Consider the following 20,363-nt stretch of genomic DNA (forward strand, 5'->3'; position numbering starts at 1 on the left):
CGTAATGCATTTCCTAGAGCCTTACCCTAACCTTAACCATCACAACTGATTGCCTAAACTTAATCCTTACCCTAACCCTAACCAAACCTCAATTCATACCTGTTCTCTAAAAACAAGTCTTCACCCTCAAACATGGCTGTTTCAAAGTGAGGACCGGCCAAAATGTCCTCACTTTGTAAAAATGTCCTCACTTTGATAGTTAAATGCAGAAAATGGTCCTCACCATGTAGCAAGTACAAGAACACACACACACACACACACACACACACACACACACACACACACACACACACACGCATGTTTGTACTTCTATCTTAGTGAGGACATCCATAGGCGTAATGCATTTCCTAGAGCCTTACCCTCACCTTAACCATCACAACTGATTGCCTAACCCTAATCCTTACCCTAACCCTAACCAAACCTCAATTCATACCTGTTCTCTAAAAACAAGTCTTCACCCTCAAACATGGCTGTTTCAAAGTGAGGACCGGCCAAAATGTCCTCACTTTGTAAAAATGTCCTCACTTTGATAGTTAAATGCAGAAAATGGTTCTCACAATGTAGCAAGTACAAGTACACACACACACACACACACACACACACACACACACACACACACACACACACACATAGCTTGCAATGCTCGTTTTTAACACTTTGTTGGTATGAACTCTCTACCCTCCATTAGAGCAAACAGCAGACAAAGCGGATGCAGCCCCCCCCAAACACACACACACACACACACACACACACACACACACACACACACACACACACACACACACACACACACACACACACACACACACACACACACACACACACACACACACACACACACACGCACACACACACTTTGCCTGCAGTCAGAAACTATTTTCTGGGTCATGATAAAGACTGAAGAGAACCAAAACAGGAACAAGCAAAGCCAAGGCCACTTTCAGTCACTCTGTGCAGACATATGCACAGTCTCGCTCTTTTTAATCCCTCTTATATGAGGTCAGCCCTGGTTCCTCAGACATCCTGTGTTTCTGCACCACTCATACCCTTCACTTCCTGACTCTCACACCCAGAGACAGAGGGCCTGGGAGGGCAAGCCTCAGCCAAGGTCTGCCCATCTCAAACCTCCATACTCGTGTCTTATAATCAGTTCGGTTAACAATACGTACAGACAGCCGCAGTGCCTCCCACCAACCCCCATCCACTATGAGACCCTGTAGGTGTGGATGTAAAGCTCTTTCGTGCTTCCCATACGACACTCCATCATTGTTCTTCTCCTTACGGAAGCAGAGGAAGCGATCCCTCCCATCCCTTTTAGTCTTGTTCTCCCCCTCCCTGGCAGGGATGTTTAGACTTCGGGCTTCCTCTGCATTGGTTTTCAGGTAGTGGGCAAGGACTACCATAAAAAACTTTTGTCTTGCGTCTTGCAGCTCATGAATGAAACTGCTAAACTATTTTAAGCTACGAAGGGTGACAGAAGTGCAAAGATGAACTCTTGAACTTGAACAAAACAAGAAGTTACAGTGACCTGCCCATCAACTCGACCGTATCTAAGTGGAGGGCGGTGTGTAAACCCAAATAACCCACCAAAGTCTGATTCAGCAGAAGCATGAACACACATAGCCATCACTGAGAAGGTTAAATCTCAACCTCTCCTCTTTAAATCCAACACACACTCAAGCATCTGCCCTCTCAACCCAAGCCATCCTCCCAGAATTTGTCCTTTAAACGCTAGATCTGAGGAAAACAACAATAAAGCACAACAAAAATGAGCCCCAACAGATTTCCCATGACAGAGGGAGACAAGAGCGACACCAAGTCTGGTGGTTTCTGAAGGAATCCAGCTCATTCCAGTGATATCTTCTCCTTCTGTCTCCATCGCTCTGACTCAAAGTCAGTGCTAAATGAAAGAAAACACGAACAAACACAACAAATTGAGAAAGAATGAGAAAGAGGGCTCGCTTGACATGCCTGTCCTCTTTTTCCTTCTCTTTCTTCTCATTCACACCATACTGTGAGAAAACAACATAGCTGTGGTTAAGGCCGTTTATATCTCAAACAAAAATATTGGTTTTTACTTAACCAACAACATGCTATCTACCTCAATTGGAATTCTATACACATGAATAACCCGCAGAAATGGCACGGCCCTTTTACTACTGGAGAGCATATGCATTCACAGATGTTTGCACACATTAGACAAAACAAAAGATAGGTCGATGGGACACATGAATGCACGCACATGCTTCTTCTCTGTGGCTGCGGTGGAGCTGTACAGCATGCCGTGTGGTCTGTGCCAGTTATCGGTGCCCGATCACTGTAGGCTGCAACGCTGTGAAGGCGCGACTCAAAACCACATCAGTCAGAGATGCAGCACTGAGGCGTGCTCGGCAGGAAATGAAGTGCTTCACAATCACAGAGTGCCAATTAGCGGATGACTCGGAGGGGGAAGGTTGTGGGAGAGAGGACGAGGTGACAGCCACATTGTGCAAAGATGACATTTTTACATGGGCGAGCAAAAACACCGGCCTGAGGTTGAGATTCAGAGGAACCCAAGAAAGAAAAGATTCAGTTTTGTCTGTGCTAGTGGAGAATGTTGTGGGTTGTTGAGGATGAAATAAACTTCTTGATAACTTTTTTTTTCTTTCCACCCACACTGTTCTGTGGAAAGTGACATTGAGATGCGATGAATCTGGTGCACACATGAAAGGTTAACTGACTTTTCTATCAGGCTGTCTGATTTTCTGATTAACAGCTATTCTGGCTTTCATTTAAAGAAATAATTTCAGTACTTTATTTAGATGATGGGCGATATAATCTATATGAAAGTGACACTACAGCTTAGGTTAGCACGGACTAGAAAAAAAAGCACTGTTTTTTTGTAGAGAAGCAGAAACTTTCTGGAGTTTCTAGTTGACGGGCAACTACTCCCAAGAAATAGTTTGGTGCATAATCACCTGTAAAACAGTGAATTATAATTTTACACATCTGCTTTTCTTAAGATTGAATGGATTACAACTACAATGTGTTAATTATTGTGCCTTACAGATTCTGGTAGTCAGATTTTGTTACCTTGACACAGAACTAGGCTAACTGACTACTCTTTTTCCCATGCTAAGCTAACTGGCTCCTAACTGAAGCCTGACATTGGACAGATTCAAGTACAGCAGAGTGCTAGTGATCAGATGTAGTGAAGTGTAATACATACTTGCGAAAATGTAGAATATAAAGTGATTTATGCGTTTTCTATTTGCTTTATATTAATTTAAATTTAATTCTTTTGGATTTGACAGATAAAAACAAGAGAACAGTAAAATGTTGCCTAACCTTGGCCTCTTGACACCTGTGATTTTACTTTTGGATGAATGAATTGTCAATTATTTCCATTTACCTGATGAAATCTTTTTCTTGTAAAACGGATTCTATTCGTACTGGCCATGCTATGCATCACAAACTAAGAATTCAACTTTCACAGTTTATTCTTTTCATCTGAATATAGATTTGGCTCTAGTAACATCTGACTTGTAGAGAGCACATGAAAAACATGAGGATACTTATTTTAGGATACTTGAAGACAGTGGGAACTTCTGAGAGCAAAAACATTATGTCACATGACTGCTTTTCAACTGGCATAAACAACAATAAAAGTGCAGCATGTTCTTTTTCCCACTAGGAATGCCTCCAGCGTGGGCTTTGTTTCAGGCCGGTTTTATATTCCAAAACAACATCTACAAACTGTTCCGCCTCGCCTCCACTCCCCTCCGTGGACCTGCCTCCTCTGGCGATGGTCCTGACTTGGCCACAGCTGGAACACTGGTCTCTGACTAGTGTGTCACACTGTGGTCTGGATGCAGCACATCTCCATTCCCTCTCTGCTTTTTCCTTTTGCTTTTTATTCAACTCTTTTCCTTGGTCTGACCAGAGTGCAGCTGGAGGTTCACCCGGAGGCTGGGAAATACCCGCAGCAAGTCCTCTGCAGTGCAATCCACCCCAATACACCAGAACTTCCACTGTCAGTCCACCGTGAGAACCAAGACCACCCTGTAACCGAGCCAGCCAGACCCAAAACACTGACTCTCCTCTGCTGTCTGTCTTCTCTGTAGCATGCAAAGTGAGTCTGAAACTTGTGGTGTGTAAACAGAGGGAGAGGGGGAGGAGATGATCGGAGCGCTATGAGCTGGCAATTGTCTGTCTGTGTGTGTAATTAGACTGTTTGAAGCATGAAAAGCCTCTGGGGTGCTAAGCCCTACCAGACACCCACAACAGGTGGAGTGAGAGGGAGAGGTGGAGGGTGAATGGGAGAAGACAGGAAGCGCACATGCAGCTGCTCTGAAAAAAACAGGTGGAGTGCATCCATCCATCCCTCCGAGGGGTAAAAAAGGACAGAGCAGAGGAGGAGAAGTGGAGAAGAACAATGTTTCTGTCTTCAAACAGTGAATCCCCTAATCACAGCCCAGCCTTCTTTCCATGACTCTGCTAACTGTAGACTATTGTTTCTGAGAGTGTCAGCATGTGTGTGCCTGCATGAAAGTGAGTGCATAAAAGAGCATAATGGTTACTTACAGCCAGGTAAAGCATGGTAAACATTGAGAAAGAGGCATGTCCTGAGAAGAAGGATTTCCTGTGGAGACAGAAATGATCTTTTTTAGATTGTAAGTATTTAACAGTTTACTGTACAAGGATGCTTTTATTTGTCTTGTAACGTGGTAAATGATGAAATTTTCATGGTTTTGTGGGTCAAAATTGCATTTATGTTAACATGCTAATAGAATGAGAATTCTCGATCACCAGCATTTATCTGAACATTTTTGCAGCGTACCACTTGTTGCCACTCAGTTATAAATTGCTAGCAGGGTTGCACGCTGAGTTTCATTTTAAACTGGCCACCCCAAAGTCAGAATCTGCACCAAAAATACAATTAAATATTAATCAGATTCTGTAAAAAAAAAAAAAAAAAGTAAAACTAAAAAAATATATGTGCTCCTTGAGATAACTGGGAAGCCAAGTCCGGACTTAAGTCTTTTATAGAATCTATGACACTAAATCTAAATTATCCAAAATCTACACCGACATAGAAGACAGATGTGAGTGCTGTAATAATTCCCCAGCAGATAAGGCGCATATGTTCTGGACTTGTCCTAAATCGAGAGTCTTTTGGATATCTGTTTGTAAAACTTTGAACGATGCATTTGACACCGAAGTGAAACTCTCTGCAGAAGTGGCCATCTTTGGAGTATTCGGTGATAATACTCAAATGGGCACTAAGAAGGAAAATGTTTTTGCTTTTGCTTCCCTTCTGGCCTGTAGAAGAATAGTTTTACAGTGGAAATCTCATGATCCTCCTGCTCAGCGAACTTATGTTATTTCTGAAACTGGAGAAAATAAAGCATTTCAGCAGAGTATCAATTGGAAAATTCCATGACATTTGGGACCCGTTGATTTTGCATTTTGATAGACTTAGCACTCTTCTAAAAGACCACATGTCCCTGACAGTGCTATTAAACACGCATGAGAGATACTGTGTGACCCTCTTCCCCACTTCTTTTTTTTTTTTGCTGTTTGTATTTATTTAATATTATTATTATCATCATTATTATTATTTACTGATATAATTTCTTCTTTTTTTTCTTCTTATTCGGCAGCATGTGGGTGATATCAGTTGGAGGGTTGTTTGGTTTCTGATTGTTCATATGAGAAAAATTATTCAACACATTGTATTGACTGAATCTCGTTCCTGCACTATTCATCTTTATCTTGAAATAAAATATGCTTAAAAAGAAAAAAATTGCTGGGCGTTGTGGCTGCACTGCAGACTGTGCTGACACAGAGAGAGAGCCTATACAAGAAAAATATGGAACAAATTAAAAACATAAACAATTAAATATCTACAGTACATTGCAACCCTATTTTTTTCCAATATTGGAATACACTGTGGGCAACTGGAAAACTGCTGTATGTGTTGATTCATGTTTTTTTATACAATTTTGTAATTTAAAGCAGTATAACTTTGATATAGTGCACAAACAATATTTTTGAGTTCTCTCTACTTCTAGCCATGGTTGTGCTGTTTCTATAGAGACGCAGGACTTTATATTGCAGCTAAAAAATGAGCCCACAGTGATTAAAAATGTGAAAGGAGCAGAAAACGCCCAACAACTGGGCTCTTTTTCCTGCATCACAAATTGTGACACTGAAACCGAGGTATATAACCAACCGTTTATTCTGTTTGGCATCACACGCCTATTGTATGTTGTGTGTGTTGCTGTCTACACAAACCTGGCCTCCTGTACTTCGCTCTCTTCACCACGGCAGGTGTAGTTGGTGATATACCCCAGCGAACAGTTGATGGTGGAGAAATCTGGGTTGCACACTTCTAAGAAATGAGGTCTCATTCGACCCACCGACACCTTGGCGATATCTGTGAATGACTGGCTGACGGCACAGCCAAAGAGAAACACACCCATCTGCAAGAGAACACACAGCACAGGTCAGACATAACATCAATACAGATAGCTGACTGTTAGCTAAGCCCTGTCTCTGCACTGTTGCCACAGCTGTCAAGATTTCTATTATTGCACGTAGCATGTATTTACAATAATGCATGGACGGTGGAAGCTTTATCTCTCAAGAGTGTTAATTTTCTCAATTTTTTTTGTTTAGTCTAGTCTGACAGTGTTGTATTTGTGGCTGAAGTGAAGGCTGTGTCATGTTTTATCAACTGTAGCTCATGTTAGCTTCTTGAATTGGCTGGAAAACATGTTTAATATTGCAGCTGACACATCCTGAGTAGACTAACCTGCACACTTGTTGGCTACATATGATTTTATGTTTAAATGTTACAGCGAAAAGCTTCTGAAAAAAAGAAACCACCCAAACTCTACATACAGTGTTTGGCTTTCATACCAGATTAATGCCTGACATGTCTGTCATGCCTATTTATATGGGAAATGCTATTACTGGACATTTGCTATTTGTGGGAGGGGAATTATGATATAGTTTAACCAGATATGTAATCTCTGCAGAACTGACCTGTTTGTAGAGAGCTGCGACATAGGGATTCCCAACAAATGACTTGGTTCCCTCATGTAGTTGGTGAATCCTATAGCATTCTCCAATCACAATCTGAAAGAAATGTTTATTTTAGAGAAAAACAGAAACTGATCCCATCCACAAGTCAAATCACAGCAATGCTGCTGAGTCTCACAATGATACACTTGGTTAGATGCTGAAAAACATGCAGTCCAACGCTACTGTTTGAGTGAGTACCATGCAGGAAGTCTAATTCAGGTTCAAGTGACGGATGGGGGTGAAGGGATGTTAAAGGACAGGACATGAGAGACACAATGAGTGACAGTCACAGACACACAAACAAACACACAGGATGAGCATGGCCTGCCTTTCCATAAAGCAGTTTGGATGTGATGGGAGTTTGCTGCTCTGCTCGATGATATGATGCAGCCTTTTATGTGGGATGTGAAGGACGATGAAGGTAGGGAAGGGAATGAAAAAAGGAAAACATGAAAGAAAACAGTCTAGACTGAGTGAGCAACAGTCAGACTTTGATAAAAGGAGGATTTACAGTACATCATCTGCTATACAGCTTAAGTCCAGAGGGATAACCCTGATTCCTGCTATTCCAACCAGCTGGTTTAGGGCCAGCGGTGGTGGGCCTCATGGAAAGACCCCATCTACACTTAGGCCAAGCCAGCCCTCGAGGCAGAGAGATGTCAATCAAATCTGTACCACCTGGGGCACCTAACGGATGAACCGTCTACTTCTTTTTCCTTCCTCTTTCCACATTTCACTCCACAGCCTGTTTTGTCTGGAAAAATTTACTGCCAATCTCTAAGCCAGCGGACACTCAGAGAGCTCAAATATCTACAAATGTAAGTTCTTCCACACATCCTATCATCCCATTAATACAAACTCGAAGTGTTTTCTGTGTACATAATCTGTGTGAATTGTTCATCCTGATAAATACACCTATCCTGCCTGTTGGGTGGTCAGCTGGCAGGCTCACAGCCAGAAGAAACAAGCATAGCATTGTATTAGTGTGTTTGTGAGTGCTATTGTCACTGAATGGCTCAGATCAGAGATGGAGATTAGAACTGCAGGAGGTTGACAAGGGCCAGAGTAGTTTATTTGGGTTGTCAGCATTTGCATTCAAACCTCTCTCCTCCCCTTCTTGTCTATCACCCTGTCTTGGTTTACTCCCATGTCTCTGGCTGTCTGAGTGCAGACGGGGCATCTCTGATGAGACCAGAGGGCTCAAAGCGTGGTTTTATTTGGACCATCATTGTATATGCTTATAGAAGTCCGTCTCTGTATGGCTAACTCTGTTTCTCAAAGTGGAAACTCAGTCTCACAGACATAGATATGTCTGACCAGCGGGACTATTGGGATTTCTCTTGTAGTGCAGATAAACAAGAGGTCCCAACTGGAATCTGCAACCAGCACATGCATATATGTGCAAACATGAGTGTATATGCATGCGCCTGCAAAGGAGAGCGTGCACGAACGTTAAAGGAATGGTGTCGGCATGGCGGTAGATGCCACTAATGGAACACAGCTGTGTCAGACACGCCAGCCTTGCCCACACGTGAACGTATGAAGGAACTAACTAGCACCAGCACAGTCTCCTGGTTCTCATAAGCAGAAGAGCTGAGCTGGTACAGTATGCATGTGTGTGCCCACCGAGCTGATGGCGGCGGCAAAGCGACGGCTTAGTCTGGGAAGTTATAAGGGGGCTGAGAGTCTGAGGACTGTAAAGATCATCTAGCCTGACCACGTGCCACTAATTGACATACACCCACCACATGTCATTAGAACATGTTTCCACTAGCGCCCAACTCTCCCCCCTCTTCTAATCTGCTGGCATAACACCAGGAGCTATTCCCTCATTTTCTGGAGCATGGGTCCAGTCATGGGAATGAAGATTTCACGGTGCTGCTAACTTGTGAGACACCTCAGGCTACCAGTGAGGCACCATGGACATGGGAGAGAGCGCTGACACATTCACCCGGAGTAATGGGCAGGACATGGAGGGCATGGAGTCTGGATGCAGGGATACCAGCAGGAGGCATGGGAATGGATCAGGAGCTCGTAAAATCTCTTTGGTCTTTGGCATGCATGTGTCAGCACACATACACACTAACATACACTTCCTAATGTCGCTTGGGGGGGCCTCTTGCTACCACTGACTCACTTAGCAAAGTAATAAAAAACAGGCCATTACAAATGACTCAAAGAAGCTATGGAAAAATAGAGCATGATGAAGAAAGGATTACAGACTGGAGGTGGTGGTGGTGGTGGGGGGACATGTAAAGCACATTTAGTGGAAAAAATTGAGTATTTTAGAAAACACTGCATGGTTAAAAAAAAAATCACTCAAAGTTTTGATGAAGGCTCTTTGTGAAGTTGGACTGTATCTAGGAGTCTGAGTACAAGCAGAAAACAAAGGGAAGTGTGAAGGTCGACTTACAGCGAAGATGGTTATAAGAATGCCGACACCACTAAGCACGGCATCGCTAATGGTGTCTCCCTCTTTTCGGGGGTACCGGATGGACTCGTCCGAACAGTAAAACCCGCGCTGGTACGGCTTTATGGTGCTAGTCTCAATGATCAGGAAAGGCAGGCTAGCTACAAAAGACACAAAAAAGAGAGAAGGACAGGAAGAGGGAGAGAAGAAAGAAAGCATAAAAGCACCAGGTCAGTGACACAGACATAAACAGGAGAGAACGAAGGGGCGAACACAAGGAGCATGCTGGCACCGGGGAGGATATCAGAAGTAGGTGGGGTTCAAGGATGTCATGTATGGCCAGCTTAAAGCAAAGGAGTGATGCTTTTCCAAAATTAGATGACTTTAAACTTTGCTAGATGTCATGTCACTCCTTCACAGCCGCTGTCATGAACCTCAAGCCCTCCCCGTTTCTGCCTTCCAAGTTTCCCACTACCGAGCGCTCTTTGTGTCTTGGGAGGGGGGAACTTACAGACACCGCGGGCAGTGTCAAGCCAACAGAAATGAGCACTGAGGAGGGTACGGTGCTTCTCTTGTAGGGGTAGTTCAGGCTGGAGTCGCTGCAGTAAAGACCCCTCTGGTAGGGACGAATAGAGGTGCGGTGCAGAACCAGGGATGGCAGCATGGCTACGGACAGATGTACGAACCCATACATGAGTCTAACTCATAGACACATCTAATGAAGGATCTACATCACATAGCTGAATACACTTACCTGTAAGCTGCAGAGAAACTCATAATTAAAACACACATTGACAGGCAAAAACCACAGGTGTTTACTCAGCAAACAATTCCCTGTTACTTCTGTTGATTTTGTGAAAGCAGGCCATTAGGGAATGAAGTTTTTCCTTTAGCACTACTCCTTTGTAACATAGCAAATAGACACTGAAGCTCAAGGTCCATTATTGAAGACAAAAGAAACTCATCAACAAGGGGAATGTGTCAATACATTGTGAGTTTAGTGTGATGGATAGCAGAACAAGAGAGTGTCAGAGTTCCAGGAAGACCATCGGAATAAGTTTTTTGAGTGAAATGTCTATTTAAGGAAAAGAATATCACTTTGGGAAATACTTTCATTTGCTTTCTTTGCAGTGCGACTTTAGCTTTTCCAATTCCAAAAAGCCTTCATGAGAATCTAGAGGGCCTTTGTCTGCCGACATCATGAACAAACAAGACATGAGCGCTAAAGCAGCTCTATGGTTTCTGGTTGGTCAAATTATTCCAGTTGTTTTTTTTCAGCCATACACTCATACGCATACTGCAGCATGTGCAACCACATTCTGTCCGGACAAGGGGAAAATAAATACATATTTCCAAATCAAAAGAATACAAATACATGCGTGCAAACTCTGACTGGGACTTTCAACAGTTTTCCTTGAGGGCTTTTAAAACGTGCTAATACCAAGAAAAACAAAAGTAAGCCCACCCAACTCTGGAACATTTTTCGCATGAGAGCATGTTTTTGGCGTGTGTACGTATGGCCGTAGTTGCTCATAAATAGAGGAAGCTCAAGACACGAAGGCGTCCCGAAGACCCACATGCAAACACACCAGCGTATACGTTCAATGTCAGACTGCACAGAAAGTATTCCCACATGCGGCTCGTGTGGTTAGCTCACATCACAAGGGTTTCTGACATTTGGGTTAAAGCGAGAGATCTGCTCATGAATGTTCCTAATGCGGCTGAAAACCACGGCTGTCGTCTCACAAGTGATGGGAGATGAAGATCATGTTACCGGTCTGGCTTGAAAAACACAGCGCTCACCAGTATGAACTTCTTGAGAACCTCAGGACACACTTTCTTAGGAATGATTTTGCGACACACTGCATACATGTGTTGACTCAGTTGTGCCCCAGATCAATCAGCAGGCATTCAGGTCATGTCCAAGGTAATATGGCAACATTTTTTGCTGTATTTGTAACTGGAAAACCTTTGAGATCAAATAATGAACCTAGAGGTGACCTCTGAAAAAGGAAACCTCCTGACAAAATAAGAGTCTCTCTCCAGTGGTTAGCAGAGGGCAGCAGATGGGATGTTCACTGACAGACACCTGCATAAACAGCACCGGGGCTTGACAGCCTGCTGGTGGGCCCACACAGGGCTGGGCCAGGCTTTGGTGGTGTCTGAGAACTGTGCTGTCCACACAACAGACGGGATTAGCTGTGGGAGTGCGCGGAATTAGGGGGGCAAGGCAGGGCAGGGCGGTCAACACAACTTAAGACGACTGGATTCCAATGCAGATATGGGTTTCTGCTCAGGCAAATCTTTCAGCTTAATGCCTCGGTGAACTTGGCAACAGAATAATACCTTAAGCAAAGTGATGTGTTAAGTCCGTGCACAAACTGGGTTCTGCTGGGTAAACAACAAAAACTTTCTCAGAAAAGTGGATTGTGATTTCTCTCACGCCAATTTCTACTCTCCTCTTCTATTTTCTCCTGCTTCCCTGTCTTTTTCCATCCCTTACTCTGGCCTGCTTGTGGGAAGGGGGGAGATTCACATGCTAATGAGGAGAAGTGAAAGAAGGTCATGGGCTTAACAGACACTCACAGACAAAAACTAACCAGCACGTAAAGGCTAAACCGATCGCAGAATACCATGGGAAACTGGGGAGCTGACCAGCTGAATGACTGAAGCGAGATCGAGCGACTGAACACCTCGACGCTATCTATTGGGGAATTCATGAAAGCCTCTCTGTCTGTGCACTGCGCCCAGCCTTGAGATGCCAAGCTGTTTTGTGCTGCCATCTCCCTGAAAAACAGCCCAGTATGTGGGCATTCTCCTCATACCACAGCCAGTCAATGAAGCTCTCAGCACAAAATCAAACACACTCCAGCGTTTAACCCGAAGCACATCGGAGCCTCATCTGCAAACAGCGGTGCGAAGAAATATGACCTCTTTTATGCTGACAGAATAAAGAGTGAGTGACCTTCAAGGGTTCCGCTGACCCGGACAGAGAGGAAGGGAGAGATGGGGGAGTGTCGGAGGAGGGAGAAATAAAGACGGAAAGGGGAGAAAGAGAAAGAGGTGGGCTGGTCTGTTGGCAAAGGCCTGCGGCGCATCACTGAATTAAAAAACAACTATTTTACAAGCTCTGTCACGAGGTCAGTAACATTCGGAGACGCTTGTGTTTCCCAAATTTCCCCTAAAGAAGCGGAAGCAATTTAACCACAAGCAAAAAGTCCCGCCTTACTTCCAACACCGACATAGCGGAAACACATTTTCAACCCATTTTCACTCTTTTCTGTTGTGTTCCGCCTTGCCAAAGAAGTTGCGTGAGCTCTCTGGTTTTAGAGCCAATGAGTCTTAAGAGCTATCAAGCCACCGAGTACAAACAGGCGTCTGAAAACAATTAGGGCCGAAAAATCCCTTCTACGGAGAGATAAGAAAGAAAGAAAGAAAGAAAGAAAGAAAGAAAGAAAGAAAGAAAGAAAGAAAGAAAGAAAGTATGAAGAATGCAGTAGAAAAAGGAGGGGGAAAGCGCACATATATCCAAAGTGGGTGGCTTGGTTAGTTTGGGAACAGTTCTATTTGTCTTATCAGATCCTGTCATGCATTTCTCTCTTTCAGTCAATGAAGAGAAACACTGCAGACCACTAAAGACTACTTACCACAGGTCAGATAGAAAGAGAGAGAGAGAGAGAGAGAGAGAGAGAGAGAGAGAGAGAGAGAGAGAGAGAGAGAGAGAGAGAGAGAGAGAGAGAGAGAGAGAGAGATTTCTTTGGCTGGTTAAATCAGTGTTTATATGCAGAGGTCATGGCAGGGCCTTTGTGTGTGTGTGTGTGTGTGTGTGTGTGTGTGTGTGTGTGTGTGTGTGTGTGTGTGTGTGTGCGTACGGGAGCGCTGCACTTATTTTTCTATCCGTAAATCCACTCACATGTTCACGCTCTGCTGCCCACTAGAAATCGGAGCATGAAAATACGTCCACGTGTGTTTATATATGTGGTGCGGGTGCATACGTTGGTGCACTTTCGGTTTACACACGCAGCTTGTGATGTATGTGTGAGTGTGTGTGCACGCATTTGTCTGTGTCAAAGAGATTATCCAACTGGAGCCCATTTGATTGGCTTTAGAGTTAAATTTGGTATAGCGAGTAAGTGGTATGATTAGTGGGAGCAACAGGGCTAATTCCGATTGTTACATCCCCCACAGACAAAGAATTAGTTTCCTTACCAACTTACTACCCGGTTAGAACTGAGGATTTGCATTTTGATGTATTTCAGCTGCGCTAATTACTGTCCAAAGTTCTAAGTTTAGTCCTTCAGGTTAAGGATCAGCAGTCCTCTATTATTTTTCTCTCACCTTAAGACCGACTGTACTTCCAAGAGCAAGAAAAAAATAGCAATTCTTATGTCAGCTAAAGCCCTGCGTCACCTAAAAGGATAATTGCCCTTGACGTGCCACTATGTTCCCTGTAGAACAACACCTGCGTGTCTACTGAGACTACATCGACAAGCTTCCCGCTCTCATGACTCTCATCCTTCTAGGTCTCTATTGACATTTTAATGGGCTTTGGTGGCTTTCAGGAGCAGACTCAGAATGATATCGTGATTACAGAGAGCGAGCCCGAATGTCAGCGGTGAGTGTGAGAGGTGAATGGGAGGCGGAGCCGGGCAGAGGAAGAGGCATTGTGGTCTGCTCTAATGGAGGATTTCCTCCTCCTGTCCCTCAAATGCACCATGTGACCTGTTCAGAGAAGGAGTGGGACAGAGGACAATTCAGAGGAAGGTTAGAGAGGGCGGAGGCTGAAGTGGGGTTTCACTCCAAAGACCAGCCAGTCGATCAATAAAACTTTTTCTTTTCTTCATCTCTGTTTTTTCTCACTGCTCTGTCAACGGATCAGATAGATGTTAGAGAATCTGTGACGAAGTTTAGTCCAGAGCTTGTGGTACTGACTGAAATATGTCTGTAGCACCAAGTACAACAACCCACAAAAATCTCTGAATATGTGATTGATCTTGCTTTCTTAGTCTATGATCATATAATTGCTGATTTAATTAAACATTTTGACAATTTAACTATTTAAACAAATGCCAGTGATGACATTTAAAGCCACTGCTGTTTTCATTTCATTATAGCTTTTTGAAAGAAACTAAAATTTCCTGTGTTATATTTTTATTTAGTAATTTTCTACCTCTCCGTTAAGGATTCCATTTTTGCCTCAGTTACACAACATTGCAAATTAAATATTAATGGGGTTTGGGCCTTTTACTTTATATAAAGATGGACAAGCTCTCTGTACTGTCACCCAAAGGTTTCCTGAAAAGCGCCTTTGAAGCTCAGTGTGGTGACCTCTGATATAATCATCTTGATAGTGCCCAACTCTGCCTTCACTATCAATTAATTCACAAATGAATGCAAATAGGCTCAATGACAGCATCAACTGTATCTGAAAGTGGCCACAATGATGCATAACTTAAAGACTTACAACTGAAATGGGTGAGCTATAGAAACTTTCATCCCCTGTGTGATTGTCACAAATTAAAAAATTACCTATTGAGACCAAAATCACAGTTTATGCCTGGGTGTAAACAAATTTATTTTAGCTGTTAAGTTGGCCATTTCAATGTGGGAGTCTATGAGGACTGACTTTTGGAGTAAGTCTCAAGTGGTCATTCAAGAAACTGCAGTTTTTGGCATTCTGGCAATGGGTTCTTTTGAACAATTTTAATACACTACCTTAAGCTCACAGACACTTTTTTGTCGCCATTTTTGACCTTTTATATGTACATAAACTCTTACATAACAATTTATCTGAGGAAACTGACATTTGTCAACACAAACCCTGAAACAACCTGATCTGTGCAGATCCATTACATTCACTTTTCTTCTTTCCAGCCTCTCGAGAAAACTCTTGACATACTTCTATCATTTGCTTGTGGACACCTACACACACACCCTGCAACATAAGCTGCAATGGTAGAGGAAAGCGGCCTACATTGCTAAAAAGAAGTACGGGCAGATATTATGTTGTGGTTATTTGATATGTGTGTGACTTTGCGTGTGTATAGAGACATAGATGGCATCCCTCTGTTGAGCTTTGTGCATTTAGTGTCCTCTAGTCTATGTATGTGGATAAGGATCCATATGGATCCAGCTATATGTCCTTGTGGAACCGCAGCGTGTGTGTGCAAACTGAAGGGGATGCAAGTGTGTGTTTGTGTGAGAGATTAGCCTTATGTGTAATGGGAGAGCGAGTGTGTGTGTCAATAAGATCCACTTGTTGGTGGACACTGTCCTGTCAAAATACAGGCATGTGATGAGAAAGGTAGTTCAGCAGCAACAGTGTATGAGCATCCTCAAATAGGGAAGTTCCTATTTAAATATTATACAGAATATCATATATGTTAGTGGTTATTTATATATTTATGCAACAGTAACTTCTCTAAATTAACTTGTAATCTGAGCCCAACTCTTCATATAAATTCTAACATTTAGAGAGACACGCGCTGTCATTAGCATCCGTGACCTTCGGGGCTTTAAATATCGTCTGCCAGGCAGATGCCATGGATGCTATGAAATTTGTCACACATCCAAGAGGACGCACTGCTGCAGGCCGATACACTTAACTTTATCTTTAGGTCGCTAAAGCCATGAGCATGAGTATGTGCGGCCTTCCAGACATTTGGGAAAAGAGTGCATAGGTTAGCTGAGGCTCATGACAGACCCTGGAAGTAGCTGCAGGGCCAAAGGTCAAAGGTGAGGGATGTGACACAGCTCTGGCGTGACACTGTAGCATATGAGAGCAGGGTGCGAATGTCACTGTAACACTGCCTATTATATCTGTGAGAGCGTGTGGCTGTGTGTGTGGCTATGTGGGTGTTAAAGTGGATTACTGTGGTTCCACTGGCAACTTCAGCAAAGCCTTTCTCAAACATTTTTAAGTTGTCGACCACAAAGGGCTTTAAAAATGTCCTCGCAATCCAAATAAACAAACTCGGCTCCATAAAAACCACCCAGGCTTTATCCATACACATAATCACTGTTTAGGAAAACATACATTTATAAGCACGTGCATGAGCATGCGCACATTTGCTCTGATACAGATGTTTGGCTCAAGATATCGGCTCATTGTTTCTACTTTCTACAGGCTGCTGATGTGTCTCACACATGTACCAAGCTCACAAACACACAATCACACACACAGACACACAGGAGTGGCTGAGGTCAGCAGAGTGGTGTACAGAGTGAATCCCTGTCCTTTTTCCCCCCTCTGTGTGAATGCAGCGGCAACCGGGGGGCCGCTGGCTGAAGCATGTGCTTACTCAGAGAGATTTTATTCATAGGAATAAATGCCTTTTACACACAGGCATCTGTTGGGACACTCTCTAGGGGACTTATACTAGCAGGCACCTGCATGGGCAGCCTCTGAATGCTGCTGCTGCCGCTGCCAGCCTCGTGTTGCTGTTGGCCTGTAGGCACATTTGAAGAGATGGTTGGATTCACCACTGTTTTGGGGGAAATCAACTCTGGTGCACATTAGCAAGTAGAAGAGGGAAGAGGATATTTATAATGTGTTTTTAAAAGATCAGTTACAACTCATCGAGACATTTCGAACGCTTGGTCGCACTGTCAGTTGAAAGGGGAGGATGAATGCACAGCTGCTCCAATGAAGGGAAACTTGAGCAGTGCCCAGAGGCGAGATCAGGGTATTTGGCCGCTTGGTTGGTCGGATGGCTGGCTGGGCGTTTCTCTGTTATTGCCATAATGCCATTATTACCCCCTGGGACAAAAGCCTGGCTGCAGAGAGGAGGGCTGTGGAGTCTTTGAAACCCGACGCCTCTGTCTGGACAATGCTCTCCTAAAACTTCACTCATTACATGCCACCTTTTCTTTCCCTGCCTCCCTTCATATACTCCATCAGTATCCTTCTCACCTCTGCACATGTTACTGGTGGTGTCTACCTGAAGACAATAAGTGTGAAATTAACACTGCAGTGCAAGTGCTCTGCTTGTTTTCTCGTATTAGAAGGAGGCTCTTCTGCCAGGGTTCTTCACTGTATGTAAACAGGATAGGGCTCAGTGGCTGTAGCTCAGATAAGGCCAATAAAGATGCTGAGCTGATTACTACACAGCACTGAGCAGATAAGCGCTACATCCCACAATCCAGCCACAAGCAGCAACAGCCATAAACTACTGATAGTTAATCAAGCAGCCTTGAGTACCAAGCGAGGAGGGTCTGATACTCTCTCTTCTCCGCCTCGTTCCCCCCTTTTTCTCCCCCAGCTCCCTCCATGTCATCCTCCTTCTGTCTGCCACCAGCCTATTGGTCCTCGTTAACGAAACAAAGAGCGCTGAGATGCATCAAAAGGGGCATTGTTCTCTGTGAAACAGTGAAATCTCCCTGACCCCCAACCTCCCTCCACCCCATCCCTGCATACTCACAGCATGTGCACACACACAAATACAGAGGATTGTAGTGGGTAATGCAGTAAGAGAAAGTGACAGACAGAGGGGCCTGTGTAACAGCAGGGAGGAGGCCCAAGCAAGGACAGTGTGGTGTACCAGGGAGATATAATGAGGCCTACAGCTTCAGATCATCTGCTGCCTCTACTGTCATTCAAATTCAGGGGCTCGGATAGGGCTGCACAATTATGGCCAAAATGATAATCACGATTATTTTGATCAATATTGTAATCACGATTATTAATCACGGCTGTTCATCATGTTACAGAAAATATCTGTATTTTTATTGCACTACTTTTAAGCGAACAATATATGAAGCGCTTTCAGTGCAAAATGAAACTTTAAATAAGAATAAATGATAAATCATAGTAAAATAAAATTTGCCCAAGAATTTAAAATTTACCAAGTGCTAACTGAAAAAAATGTGCTATTCAGAGTGCAATCACAAAGTGCAACTCAATGGAAACAATTACACTTTGGAGAAATAATTGCGCGAGGGGATCACATATTTATTGTCCTGTGTTTTGACTATTTTTCTGAAGCCCTCGTTGCTCACTGTATTTATTGGACACATATCTTTGGCCAAATAAAATAATATTGCGTCCGTTATCTCTGTGCGTATTTGGGAGGTAGCTGGATACGGTGTTGCCCCATGCAGGGTCGCTGTAATGGTTGTCTGGGTTGCCGATGGACACGGACGGGGATTTTGTGGATCAACGTTAGCTTTAGCCTTCATGCATTCCTCGTATTTGTGTTTGTGATGTTTTTTCAGATGGTTAAACAGATTAGTTGTGTTACTGTGCGGGGCAGACACAACTCTGCTATACTCTTTACATATGGCTTGTTCTTGTCACTTGCCCTGAATCCGAAACAAGTCCAGACGATGGATGCTGATCCATTTCGAGGCACTAGCTCCTCACCATGATGCTCCTCATCTCCAATTGCTGCTGTACTTTCTTCTCTCGACATGACTCGCTCTCATCAGCCCAGTCCAGATTTGAGGCTGCCCTGCAGGGTGCGCTCGCTTGTTATTTAGGCAGCTTAATGAAGCCTTAACCATGTTTTCGCCTCCTGGTGGTTGGCTGACGACTGGTTGACAAGGTGCTTGATAAGATATGCGCCAGAGCCCGCATTTTAAATGTAAATATCGCCAACGATCAGGTTAATTTAATTGTGGCAGCCAAAATCGTGATTGCGATCAAAATTCAATTAATTGTGCAGCCCTAGGCTCGGAGCATCGTTGTTGGCTCTTTAGGCTCCAGCCATGTTAACTAGCAGAAACGCATGAGAAAGACCCTAGAAAGACAGTGGGCTATGCTGTAAATAATGAAAGTTTCTGAACAACTTTTAACTGCAACTTTTAAAAAAACGTTTACTATTGATTTACAGATTTTCCCTGTTTTGCTCAATTGCAGGGGATATCTGGTAAACTGAAAAGTAAAGCATTATTGACATGTTGACTGATAAGAAAAAAACAACATCCTCATCAGTAATCTATGCTTTTACAGATTATGTGTTCTTTTTCAACATGATACTGTTAAAAGTACACTGTTTTACCATATTTAGATCAATAAAACAACAATGTAAGAAGTAAATCAGATTAAAATATCAATATTTTACCAATATTTGCTGTCATTTTCACAATTTTACATCATTACATTATTCTACCATTTTTCTATACATTTTCTGGCATCCTTGCTGTCAGATTTTATGGATTTCTTTTTTGCTTTTTTAAATAATGTATATAAAGAAAACACACCAAACTTATGTAAGACATAGAAAACATGAGACTTATTTTTTTCATGGTTGTACTGGACAAGCACAAGTTATGATGATAAATGCACTGCCCACTGCTTCGTGCAAATTCAAACAACTTTAAACACATGCAAGAATGACTGCTAACAAAAGCTTATTGTAGGGTCTTGCCCAGTAATTCAAAATGATCTAAATAAGCAGTTTGCAAGAGTTTATATGGGAGGGATATAATCAGAGACGAGAGAGACAGAGACAGGGGGAAACAGAGGCTTTACTGCACCATTGTTGTCAAAGTGTAAACTACATGCTTGTTGTCTTTGTTTTATTGTGCAATTTAATTGTTTGCCAGGATGGAGACAGCGAATAAAAAGGGTTAAAGGAGATGAAAGTATCTGGTTTCTGCACCAGCATTAAGAGTTACAGGCACATCAGTCAACCTGATGCCTTCAGCTTCCCCATGGGAACCGCACGGGACACAAACACAAACACACACAAATTAAAGCCACAGATGCATTGCACATGGTACCCACACATACATGGGCAGACAGTCTCGCCCCTTCAGGCCATACAGTCCTTTTTAATGACAGCTCTGAGCGCTACCTCTCCCTCATGAAAGCCCACGGGAGGCACAGGCACACGCTCGCACCCACACACCTCTAATGGCAGCCCTGCACAGACACAAACCCCAG

General features: G+C 43.3%; 1 protein-coding gene across 2 annotated transcripts in view; it reads right to left on the reverse strand.

The window, feature by feature from the left end:
• Positions 1-20,363, reverse strand: part of plpp3 (phospholipid phosphatase 3) — a 37,790-nt gene that overhangs the window by 12,218 nt on the left and 5,209 nt on the right. Inside the window, exons 2-5 of one of the 2 annotated variants that reach the window (XM_022192691.2) lie at positions 9,990-10,144; positions 7,030-7,122; positions 6,277-6,464; positions 4,564-4,621 (exon numbers count right to left, since the gene is read on the reverse strand). In XM_022192691.2, coding sequence (XP_022048383.1) covers positions 4,564-4,621; positions 6,277-6,464; positions 7,030-7,122; positions 9,990-10,144 — 494 coding nt within the window. Of the gene's footprint in view, positions 1-4,563; positions 4,622-6,276; positions 6,465-7,029; positions 7,123-9,481; positions 9,640-9,989; positions 10,145-20,363 lie in introns of both variants that reach the window. The other variant, XM_022192690.2, reaches the window with a different exon arrangement.

The sequence above is a fragment of the Acanthochromis polyacanthus genome, chromosome 4, assembly GCF_021347895.1.
Source record: "Acanthochromis polyacanthus isolate Apoly-LR-REF ecotype Palm Island chromosome 4, KAUST_Apoly_ChrSc, whole genome shotgun sequence".
Classification (NCBI taxonomy): domain Eukaryota; kingdom Metazoa; phylum Chordata; class Actinopteri; family Pomacentridae; genus Acanthochromis; species Acanthochromis polyacanthus.